Source organism: Penicillium concentricum (genome assembly GCF_028827145.1).
Source record: "Penicillium concentricum strain IBT 3081 chromosome Unknown utg000001l_segment0_segment0, whole genome shotgun sequence".
Classification (NCBI taxonomy): domain Eukaryota; kingdom Fungi; phylum Ascomycota; class Eurotiomycetes; order Eurotiales; family Aspergillaceae; genus Penicillium; species Penicillium concentricum.
In genome coordinates, this window is record NW_026622754.1 from 7,103,751 (window position 1) to 7,115,709 (window position 11,959).

Here is an 11,959-nt window from a genome sequence, read left to right on the forward strand (position 1 = left end):
AAAAAATTATCATTGCGATATCTAAAAATTGAGGTGTGGCCACGAGGTGCACGACCATTGGACTATGTGATGGTGACAGCGACAATCAATTGCTCATTTAGTCTTATCGCCATGTCGGACAAATAAGAAGGCTCGATGCCAGAAACTCTTCTTTTTCATTGCTTTTTCGGGGACCAATAGCCCGGAAGTATTAGGGCCCACGCATCCCGTCTGGTACCGCATACCACCCGGAGTACACTATACCTTAGCTAATTTGAAAAAATACAGACCTCTTTTCCTAATGATCAACAAAGGGCCAATCAGTTACCGATTTGGGCACATCCCAAGTCGCTCAGGACTTGCCGATCAGGCTATCAACGGTGGCGACCACCGTGCAACATTATGGCTTCGATCGTAAAACGGTCGGCATTGGCTGTTCTGTACATTTGTACATTCATATGATCCAGCCCATACCTCGGTGATCACCGCAAAAAACATAATTGCCCTTAACCTCTATTGGTCTCAAATTTCATATTAAAGATCATATGGAGTATAACGTTAGTTCTCATTCTCTAGAGTTCGCATATTTACAGTTTGTTGCCACATGGGTCCTATATCGTAAGTCAACAGCGTGTTTCTTCCCGGTCGCTGCAAGGGCCATGCCATGGCCCATACAAACAAATCCCACATTGTACACGTCAATGGCATCAGATTTCAATATCCAGACCAGATGCCATAAAAAGAAAATTATATATGCAAGCCGAAATAGGCTGCGAAATTCCAGTTCACTTGTGCGGCCTACTGCAGGAACCAGCTGTGGGGGGGCAAAAATCGCACAGGTACATCCAACACGCTTATTGGGTACTTGGCTCTCAGGAAAAGGCAAGGCTCAGATGCAGTTGACGCAGTTGATGCAGTTTCCTTTGAAGCTCAAGTCGAGGGTTTACCGGATGGTGGTTCCGGGTTGCCTAAATCAATTGATTGGAGATGTCCCCCAGACTATCCAAAGTATGATTAGGGATACTAAAGCTAATAAGTGTGCTTGTTTTGCCCCAAATTCCAGTATATTTAGCGGTATGCTTATTGGTCTCACCTATGATGCATCTTATTGGGTCAAGGTTCTAGCCATGGTCGCTAAGTGATGTGTTCCGATTGCAGGGTGATGTGATAGCGCTTTTTTGTCTCACTGAACTGACCTGTAGATCCGGGGGAAAGAGTGTGCTTAGTCGTGCGATAAAACATACCCTGATTACTATTACTTCCAAAATATGTATCTGTGATCCATCTCATCCTCCAAGGTACCTTGGAAGCACAAACAGATGCATAATCCGACATATCGACTAGCACAGCCCAATGACATACAGCAAGTGGCCACGCAAGCAAGGTCCAGTTCTATTCTTACCAGGTCGTGGTACTCTACATTAGAAATGCACTATCCACTAAAACCATGCAAATCTTCCAAATTCTCTCTTCCAAATCATCGAAATCTTTTAAGTGTTTTTTTTTTTTCTCCCTCGAGTCCAGAACAGAAAAAGTAAAAGTAATATCCCGGTACACAATGATGTCGGGGACCCGGAGCATCTCAATGCGTAATTGGCCGCTTCTAAAGATAGTGTGTCCCTCTAATTGGCTACTAATCCGCTCGCATCAGCGCCAGCGGAGACTGGTCTTTATCCGTTGCCAATCAGAAACATATTAAATCATACCAATGTGGACTTGGGGAAATTGGGGAGTCTCTAATCGATATTCATTACCGTCCCACTCTACAAAGATAGCCCCCAGTCAAGTCCTCCGTTTACACTGGAGATCCCCGGTTCTCCGGGCCTCGAGTGTTTCCTTGCTGGGTTTAGATACTTCCCGTGGAATTGGACAGGGGTCATGCATGGAAGGCTGTCAGGTCCTTCTTCGAGAAATTCTAATGTCCACTTTCTAATATTGAAGCTAATTACCTTGTCCACATTTTTTTTTATTAAGCTTAGTAACTGAATATCTCAAAATTTCGCCTTGGCTTTTTCGCCATTTACTTTGTGATGGTCCAAATCCTTACCGCCACCGTTGTCGCACAGACGAATCGACCTTTTTTTTTTTGCTTTTGCGAGGCCCACGGGCTTGCTATCGACGCTTAGAGAACAATGGGAGAAAACAGTAGCCAGAAGCCATAAGCAAAAGCAAAAAGCCAGCACTATCAGATTGAAGTCTACCTTTTCCTGATCGTCGGGATTCCTTCAATAGCTCTTTACCCTAATAGCTTCGACCGAGAAAAGTCCAGAAAAAAAACTCAAGACTGCACACGGGATAAAACAAGCTACTTCCAGGCAGCTTTTACTAACGGCCCTTCTAGCCTCAACACCAGTTTTTAACAAGAGTGGAGCAAATGGGGATGGAGGCGGGCGGGCAGTTCCTAGTTTCCAACTAAAGGCCGCGGAAGGCCCTTCAGCGAAGCCGGACCCAAGTGGCTCTCGAATGGAGACTCGAGTGGATGAAGCGTACGAAGTACGATATACAGATTACCCTCTTCTTTGTCAAAGAAAAAAAGGGAAAACAAAGAGGCAATTGATCGTAGTCGATCTGTAAATGCCAATCCCAAGCCAATGGGCTAGCAATCGAATAATCGACCGTGCGATTTGGAAAAAAACCTGTGCTTGGTCTAGGAAGCGATCGTCCTCCCAGTTCCCCGACGAATCATCAGCTGCTGGCGGCTAACTATGGGGATACCTTTATGAGAGCTCCCGTCTGCGATGCGCGAAACCGTTTGGCGATCCTCATGCCCATATCCGAGTTTTAAGCCCTATTAGAAGTTGACCTGTCTATCTGTCATGGTTGACCCCGGACGCGATATATGCATAGCATCAAATTAGTTTTACCCCAGGGACCGAGACCGAGAGCCCGAAGCAAGGGTTCAAATTTACATGTCGCGATAGGTACGGGAGTACCGTTGGGATCTCCCATGCATCAGTGGGCTTGAGCGAAACGTCTTGGTCCACCAAGGATTCACCGCACACATATTCTACACATCCAAACCCACAATTTGCAATCCACAAGGCAAAGAAAATACAATTTCCCAAACGGACGCCACAAGGATTCGGGCTTTGGACAGATCAGACCATATGAGACTGAATATTTCGTAAATGTCACAAAGAGATGTGGAGAGATCCGCAAGGAATTCACGGCCCTCTGTTCTGCGCTTGTGTATCTGTCAACGGTTCTTGGCAGGGCTTACAGGGATTAATTTGTTGACTATTCGAGGCCATCCACATGGGACCACCGAGGCTTCAGATAAAGGCAAAAAAGATTTTTGTGTGGAGTGCACTCAGTACTCGGAGTGCACTCAGTACTCCGTACTCCGTGCCATAGACATACATAGCACATCGTACGTTTGTGGGTAAAGCGAAAGAATTGCATAATCATGCCATGAAGAGAAAGGAAAAAAGAAAAAAAGCTTTCAATTCGAAGCCCCAGTTCTCATGTCATATCTGTAAATGGGTCCTCAGTGGGCAGATCCAGCCTCTACCGCCTCTACCGCTACGGAGTAGGGCTATCAACGCCCCGAAACCAGCGCGGGTACCAGCCTTGGGCTTGAGAATATAAGGAAACAATTCCAATTCCAGATTTCCCAATTCAGGTTTCCAGGACGCAATGACCCCGGATTATCACCGTTGGCTTGTGGACGCTAAATGAACGAATTGATCCTTGGCGCTAATTGTACAGGAGAAAGAAGAAAAAAAGAAGGTAAATCCGATAGCAAACTCGATGGAAAGTGTTCGAAAAGAAGCGAGACTTTCTGACGTAGATCTTCAGTCCTCCCAAGCTCGGGAATGGACTTGTGGGGACAAGAAATGTAAAAAGTACATTGGGAATTTGGTTTCTGTTTTAGATTCGCAATTAATTGCCTCTATGTCTAGGATAACTTGTCGGGAACTTCCGCACGTTGGCAAGGCTAAAATCTGAAACACAGTCCAAATCACCGGTATCTAGGCGGAACGGGTAGGGAACACGCGTTTTTGAGGCTGCTTGGACGCTAGTGTACGCCGGGTTCTTGGCTCTTGGCTTTTTTTTTCTTTTTTGGCCGAGTTTCGAGTTTCAAGAATGGGTCCAAATTTTTTGGAGGCGTGAGATTATTGTCGATGGTCGCATTTTGAGCGGAGCCTATACTTTGTACTTTGCGGTGTACCTCACTCTTCTGGACTTGCTTCCGTTTTGGGAGAGCACTGGCCTCAATATGGCCTGTTATGGTAATTTGCTAGAATGAGTAGAATGTTAGAGAAAGCTAATAATAACATAAAATTAGTTCTAGGCGGACGGATTCCGAATCGGGTGAAGCATGAGGTCTTTCTACGCCTCGACGGCATAGTGATATTTCACAATCTCGCCATCTCAGACTAAGTCTGCCCATATCGGACATCACGCGTGTGGTTTCAATTCGGCTCTCTTATCCGACCGCACCTGATTTTAATATAACAATCATACACTTTGCCACGAGATATAGTTATCTACCAAAAGTGTTGGCCGGTGACACTGCCACCACCCATATTGTTGGGTTTTGCGCACGGAACGCCACTCCTACTTCCAAACGATAGACGAAAAAAAATGCTTCCAAGGTTCTCACATGTGTCTCGGAGCGCAAAACCTCCATGTTACATCGACACTCCAAGCGAGCAAAAGTGCGGGGGGAGAACCCGATTAACCCATAGTTGCACCATGGTTGAGAGCGCACCGTCCTTGTTCGCGGGTAAATCGTCATTTTCCTGATCAGGAATTTTACACGGCCCCGCAATAACATGGTACTGAGTTGTAAACATATATTAAAAACCCTATTTTGAAGGCAATTCAACAACTTCAACCGTTAGCGAGGTGTTTCATGTTCGGTATCCGCTAAAATACTCCGGAAGAACCAAATTTGCCAGTTCGAGGACCTTGTATAACTGGCTATGGGACCCGAGACACTAGACCTAGTATGGTATCCAGACCCTGATCCGATCTCAAACTGAGTTAACCTTCCAAGTGATCAGCCGTATCGCTCGCAACTTGCTCTTTGGAGCTCTTTCGAACTCTTCAGGGCACGTGTCCCTGGGAATGAGGTACACCGTAACTACCGAACTATAAAGGCCAATGCGAACGTGGCTGGAAGAACGTGGGAAAGGGGTTCGTTTCAGGTAAGATCTGCTGTGCATCAAGCTTATGGTCCACTCTTGGGGTTATCTTCAATTTCCTATGGTTCCTCGACTATCTCCAACCTTGGAAGGTTATCACTAACGCTATATCAGGTAAAGTGCTAAAGTATGGCCAGTGAAAGGTTCTTGATGTTCTTAATATTCCATTCTCCAATCTTCAGCCATAGAGTTTTGTAAAGCTTCAACTCTCCGTATAACATACAGAATGGGGAATGGTGTGCGAACACTATCTCCACTTTCTACTGAGGGCATAGATCGGCTTTAGTCCACAAATTAGACAAATTGAACCAATTGGAACTAGCGAGGTGCGATCGAAGGATTCAAGAAAATATATGAATGCGGAGATATGTAGATTGCCCAGCCCGAGGGAATACGCGTTAGAGCGCACTTTTCCCTCGCCAACCAGATAGCTGGGTTTCGAATCCCTTTCAAATTTTGGAACCCGTCCCCATTTGACCCCAATATCACAAGGAATTTAGTGTTCTTGGCCCAGATACCATTACTCCAACATAAATTATACAATATATAGTTTTACCGGGGGATTCCCGATGAGGTCTGGTGGGTCGGAAAATAATTTGGATCATCGTATCTTTTCGGACCTGGATCTCTGGTACGAATGGGGAGCGTGCAAAGACTCCCGAGGTCCGGAATGATGTGATTCCCCCGACCGCTATCTGATCTAATCTTGCATGTTTTCGTGTATCTCTGGGGTACATATTCCCGAGGAAACGCCTATCATGCGAAAAGATGTCATACTTTCCGAATATGACCATATAGGTTCGCAAACTTTCTACACCGCGCTATATCCCGTAGTGAACATCCGTCCCCACCTTTCACGGGCGCGGCTACACCTCCATCCGCGTATTCCAATTCCCCCGTACGGAGTACACACCAATCCCGCTGGCCACAGCTGCAAATAGATGTCCGTAGCGTGTAAATCATGCGGAGTATATATGCAGAACGTAACTACTATTGGTAGGCATGTCCAGCTCGGGGAGGTCCGCTTTGGCGACTATGTATGTACATTAGTCCCTGGGCTATCAGGATCGACGGCAGGTTCCATTTCTCATTGTATTTATCCCGCGGCTCAGACTAAGAAAGTGGCTCTTTTCCAACGTTAAACCCAGCCCGTGCCAACACGAGCACATCATTCTTCCCGCGCAGTATTTGGTACGTAACGGATTTCACTGTTTTTTTTTTTTTTCAGTTCAGCTGATAACCATGACTCTGGGCTGAGAGACAAGACCACTGTGCTCTGCATGCGCTGGCTGTCGCTTACGGTCCAATTTGTGTGTAGAGTCCAACGCAGCGTCAGCAATGGCTTTGGAGCTGGTTCTGGATTCTCGAGCTGAGACCACAGCCTAAGCTGAGATGAAACCTGACCAGCAAACCTCCCAGCGATTCACTGACAAGCCGATTTCTTGTCTTGCTTTGTCTTTTCTGTTGCACCTGGCCGGCCTAAGTCTGTCCAGTCAAAAGCGAGAGCGAAATACACGTCTCCGACAGTGGGTACACAATCTGAACTGCGTGTGTTGTTCGCAGCAAAACACTGGATGGTGCTCGTCTCGATGTGGGCTAGAGCGGGTCTTAATACCTTATACGGAACATTGATCAAGACATGGTACCGGTATAGGTACCTTGGAAGACTCGCTACAACAAACAACGCGACTTACTGTTGTTCTCAATCCAGTTAGTACAAGCCTCTCCATGCCAAATCCACACACATGCGCCCACCATAAAATATTGTATCCATCTTCTACCCACACAAAACAAGGGAACCTCATCAGCAATCTTGGGTTGAGGAAATCACCGTGGAGTCCGACGAACCCGAATCTTGAGACAGCGATCATGCCATACATCATACAATGTCTCCAAGCACCACATTGGATATTAATTCATGAAACAACCACGAAAGCACAGATTAACACAGATTAACGCATCCACGCCAAGTCTTCATCTGGTGCGCCTGGGCTAGGTGGCCCAATGGTTCTGCAGAAGCCCATTCTCCGCCACTTGAAAATACCGAACCTACAGTGGAGATGGATATAGAGTGGGGAGGGGGGAAAAACAAGAGATGCGATCTCGGCTAAGTGCCTGTTTACTCCTACTGCAAATGGCCAACGAGACGAAGCAAATTACCTCGCGTAAACACATAGAGTGCCAAGAGCTCCAACCCCATCTGCGGCCCGCGAATGGAATCACCATGTCCATCCTGGAATACAGCTGATTGTTATGTCCTCTTTATTACCTCGCTAGGTATGGTGTGTGCGTTGTGAGAAGGCGAGGATGTCGGGTGCATCCGGTCGCCGGTCGCCGGTCGGTCCGGCGTGGCACCCGGGCCGAATTTGATATTGTCACGGCTCCGCGTACCAGCCTTCGGCCCTAACATGGGGGCTCCGTGGTATTTTGAAGCTTGCGTCACATTGTCTCATTGCTTCTCAGGTGGATGTTGTTTTTGTATTCACAGCGAGCTTTCGGCTGACATTTTGTCTCCCAAGGTCCTGTCCTTAGGGCTTAGGTCTCCACTGGGATATTTCGTCTATCTAGGACGGGCTAAGGGGCAGGAATTGATGCTTCGTATATTAATTTGAGATGAATGTGCTCATAAATGCATTACTAACTCTAATTGCAAGGTTTGAAAACTAGAACGCAATCCCAACTTGAGGGTTGGAAAGCAACCAGTGGATATTGAAGCTCGCCACTACCAAGGTAGTTGCAGGTCGAGCCCTCAAATAAACCAGATATAAACAGCAAAGGGCCTCAGGAATGGTAAATTTAAGATCACACTCCATAAGGAGTCAGTCTCTTCCTATCATAGAATCCATATTTCTCATCATCGACCATGTTTATGGAAGAAAAAGAAAGAAAAAGAAGGGAAAGTCATCAGACGAGAAAAATTGGTTCCTCGCATATGGATTACGTAAGGTTTCTGTGTGTGCCGAAAACCTTGGAACCTTCCGTAAAAAGTCAACCGGAAAAACAAAATCTCCGGGACTCAGCATAAAAGGAAATCTCAACCAGCACCATTCCTCTTCTTTCTTTTCTTCTTCGTGCGGCGGCGCAACTCGATAACCCGTGTTGCCTGGACATCTACGGCCATTAGTCTGGCTTTCAGTGATGTACCCCAGGTGTCAGTTGCGCCACAGACGAAGGGAATTGCACATTGATTCTTACCTTTATGGGTCTTTCTGATTTCACAAGGATGAGACCCTCTGGTAGGAGTCAAACATACTTTTATTTATATACTCTTGAGTATCTTCATAGTGATAGAACGAATGGAATACACCAATCTTTACACTTTTTTTTGCAGCCCACTGGCTCTTTTATTAGACATTGAACTGTACTCTCACTTGGCATAAATTCGACACTATTGATCGGCCCAAGCTCTCTCTGTTGTTGAGAACTCAGTCGCATAAGACAGGAAAATCTCACAGTTCTTAACTCCATAGCGTTTAGGCTTGTTTTCTCCAGAGTCTATGTTGTTTACTCGCCAGGCTCATCACCAATCTTCTCTAGCTTGCCCATAGATCGGTTTGCGCCTGCCTCGCCAATAACGCGAATGCGATCAACGCGCAGCTTCTCGCTGTCTCCATCCCCATCAACGAAGAACACAACCAGCGATGTCACATTCTGGAAATTAACAAATCGCAGGGCGACCGTCGCAGTGCCAGTCTTCGCATCCCAATCACCAGACTGGATCTCCACCTTCTGCACGGGGGGAATACCATCCGCCTCATCGAATCCAAGTACATGGGAGGTATTCTTGTAGATGTGCAAGTTCCTAGGGCGCATTGGTGTCTCGTCGTCATCGGCATCGGCATCCGCAGGAGGAAGAGAGGTAATCTGAAGTGAGTGGACCTTCAGTGTCGAATTGAATGGAATGTACAGCATCAGCTGCTCGTCAGTGTCGCTCTCAGTCCAATCGGCCTGGCCAGCGGCCTTGCCCTTGCCCTTTGCTGCTAGTCCGGATGGCTTCGAGGTGTTGAAAAGAGCACGGGGCTCTGCTGTATCCGTATCCCGGTTCAGCAACTCCAAACCCTTCACGTCAACCTGATCTGTGATATCGCTGTAGCCCTTGGCCACTGTGCCACCAAGCCAGAGCTCGCCGGAGCTGCTTCCTTCGCCGGATCCTGCTGCGTCGTCCGACTGGCTTGCCTCGGATGCAAGCTTCTGGACGATTTGGTTCAGCTGTGTAGGGTTGGCACCCTTCACTGTTTGGTTCACGCGGCCATTCTTGAAAACGATAAAGGTCGGCATTCTAGGTATCGTGTCTTTGTCAGTAATCTAAGTGAGGATTGTAGAATTGAACGCGCGGGTTCGGCTAGGTTGTAGATGTTTGGATGAATTGCACATACGCTGTGACACCGTAGGCTTTCGCGAGCTCTTGTTGGTGGTCGACATTGATCTTGGTGAATGTGATGTGATTCGGGCGGGAGAGCTGGGTCGCCAGCGAGTTATACGCAGGTGCAATAGCTTTGCATGGTCCACACCAGTCAGCGTAGACTATTCAGGTATCAGGTCAAGGTCAGCGACAGCTCTAGTGGTTCGGAGCGGAAGACAGAGTCTCGGCGGGGCAGGATCGCGCGGCAAATACTTACAGTCGGCGACGACAAGACGGGAGGAGGTGAGGAGCGATGAGAATTGCTCCTTCGATGAGATCTCAACGACAGACATGGTGATGTTGGGAGGGGAATGAGTGCGAACTGGAGGGTGGAAGAGGAGGGAAAGATGTGAGGTTGTGTTTTGCTGCCTCCGCATATGTCATCAGCCCCTCTGCACAATCAACAATATGGCCCACGCCAGGGAATATGTACGGCGTAAACATTATTTTAGTTCAGCTAACGACTATTGGATCCTTTTTTGAAATGGAGAATTATCCCGATGTCAACTCAAATACCAAGTTATCAGGTGTAGTTATTTTGGGGATGTTCGGAATATATATAGTCACAATGCTCACTCACCATGTGATTGAAAATCGTTTTTTGCGCGCTTTAACAATGTTTAAAACACAAGCTAAAATACAAATATATACACAGAAAGTATATCTTTCATCTAGACGTAGGACTCAACGTTGACAAGTAGCTCTATGGTACAGTATTCGGTCTCATCATTGGATGCATGAGTTTGAGCCAGGCCCAGTTCGAAGACAAGAGGCCGGAGTTGGACTTCGGTGAGGGTGCTCGAGTTTGGTCTCAACCAGAGTGAGAAATAGAGTATACCACTTGGTGTGCGCTCTTGGTTTACACCAGGTCCGACGAGGTTGGTATGCACAGCCCAGAAGAGACTGGTGGCAACCCAATCTGCAAAAGAAAAACCGAGCTCAGGAAAAATAAAGCTCACAATAGAAGAAGAATGAACGTCCGGGCCTGTACCCTGTCTGAACCATCGAGTCTAGTCCCTAGACGAGACATAGACTAACCTAGACATGGGGCCACGGGATGCCATTTATCGCACAGCGACAAGACATGAGCTGCATAGTCGGACACGAGCTTGAACGGTATGCTAGAGCAGATATGATTGCCAAGAAAAGGATGACCTGACAAGCCATCTCTTCATCCTTCATCTGCCTCAACGGCAAACAGAATCTTCAGCCAGAGACTGCACCCGCGACAGCCGATAATGATTTCGCCATGCTCAGCCTCCCTCTCCAAGTCCTCCTCATTGACCAAAAACCCACGCTCATCACCGCACCGACATCCACGATACCAGCAGTCGCCGTTGCCGCCTTCCGCCTCCTCGCACGCAAGATCCTCCAAATCCACAATCTCCAAGCCGGTATGGAACACATCGCCAGTCTTCTCTCGGTCCGCGACCTTCAGCCTATCCAGACGCAGAGATCGATTATATTCGGCGCTGAGGACGGGGTCCGATAGGGTCTTGTAGGCGGTGGTGATCTGGTCGATGGTATACAGTTGTTGTGACGAGTTGCCATCAGATTTGGCAAAGAGAGGGTTCGGAGTAGATATGGACGTAGAGTCAGTCGAGCGATTTAGCGCTGTTTCCCTTGCGACAGCACCAGCCTTGTCAGGGTGGTGTTTCAGCAATGCTTTATGGTATGCGATCTTAATCTGCTGCTTGGAGAGGACCGTTGACGAAGACCCCGTGAACGGCAAAGACAGGACGTCATAGAGGTCCACAGCGTGCACCGTTCTCGTCATGTCGATAAATGTATTTTCTCTTTTCTGTTCAATGTCTGTTCGTCGTATCTGGGTGGTTGCGCGGTTTTTGTGTCCCGCGCCGAGTCCTCGAGCGACCAGTCGGAGGTGCGCACCAGCCTGTAAGAGTGACGCCTCGAAGTCTAGCGGAGAGGCCCAACCGTGTAAATTCCAGGCAATGATGATAATCTGGGGTAGCAGGGGTGTTACAAAGCGGGGTGGGCTTTGTTTCTCAATAACGAAATTTTTGTAGGATTTAAAAATGGCGGGTCGCCTTTGCACGCCACTTTGGGAGAGGGCCTTCCGAACCCATACTGTTGATGTTAGGCGTTGGCTCTTTTCTCTCTTTTAATTTCTCGCTGGTCATGAAAGTGGTTTTTTTTTATTTACAATATCCATGATCTGAATGGGGATTCTCTCCAGGGCTAGAAGCGATGCAGCTCTGCCAAACTTCGCCTGACGGCCGCATGTGAGCCATGCTAATGCCACATCCTACCCAGGGCAAGAACCTACAACATAGCTGGAATACAAAAATGGAAGGAAATCTAACATTCCATTGGCAAAAGAAACAGAATCTTAGTGAGTTATGACTCGGATATCAAGACAGGTAAATGAAAGGAGACGGGAATATGAGGCACTTTTTGAGCAATCCCC

General features: G+C 47.4%; 3 protein-coding genes across 3 annotated transcripts; all 3 read right to left on the minus strand.

Moving 5' to 3' along the window:
• Nucleotides 1–8,633: 8,633 nt before the first annotated feature.
• Nucleotides 8,634–9,824, minus strand: N7517_002735 (thioredoxin-like protein 1; the record flags this gene model as incomplete). Its single annotated transcript, XM_056720465.1, has 3 exons — nt 8,634–9,408; nt 9,506–9,653; nt 9,749–9,824. 3 exons carry the CDS (start codon nt 9,822–9,824, stop codon nt 8,634–8,636), a joined length of 999 nt encoding a protein of 332 aa, XP_056584600.1.
• A 378-nt stretch (nt 9,825–10,202) lies between these two features.
• N7517_002736 (uncharacterized protein) lies at nt 10,203–10,536 on the minus strand (the record flags this gene model as incomplete). Its single annotated transcript, XM_056720466.1, has 2 exons — nt 10,203–10,450; nt 10,491–10,536. The coding sequence occupies 2 exons, from the start codon at nt 10,534–10,536 to the stop codon at nt 10,203–10,205; spliced, it is 294 nt and encodes a 97-aa protein (XP_056584601.1).
• A 166-nt stretch (nt 10,537–10,702) lies between these two features.
• Nucleotides 10,703–11,308, minus strand: N7517_002737 (uncharacterized protein; the record flags this gene model as incomplete). The annotated part of the gene is made up of 1 exon (XM_056720467.1): nt 10,703–11,308. One exon carries the CDS (start codon nt 11,306–11,308, stop codon nt 10,703–10,705), a length of 606 nt encoding a protein of 201 aa, XP_056584602.1.
• Nucleotides 11,309–11,959: the final 651 nt, after the last annotated feature.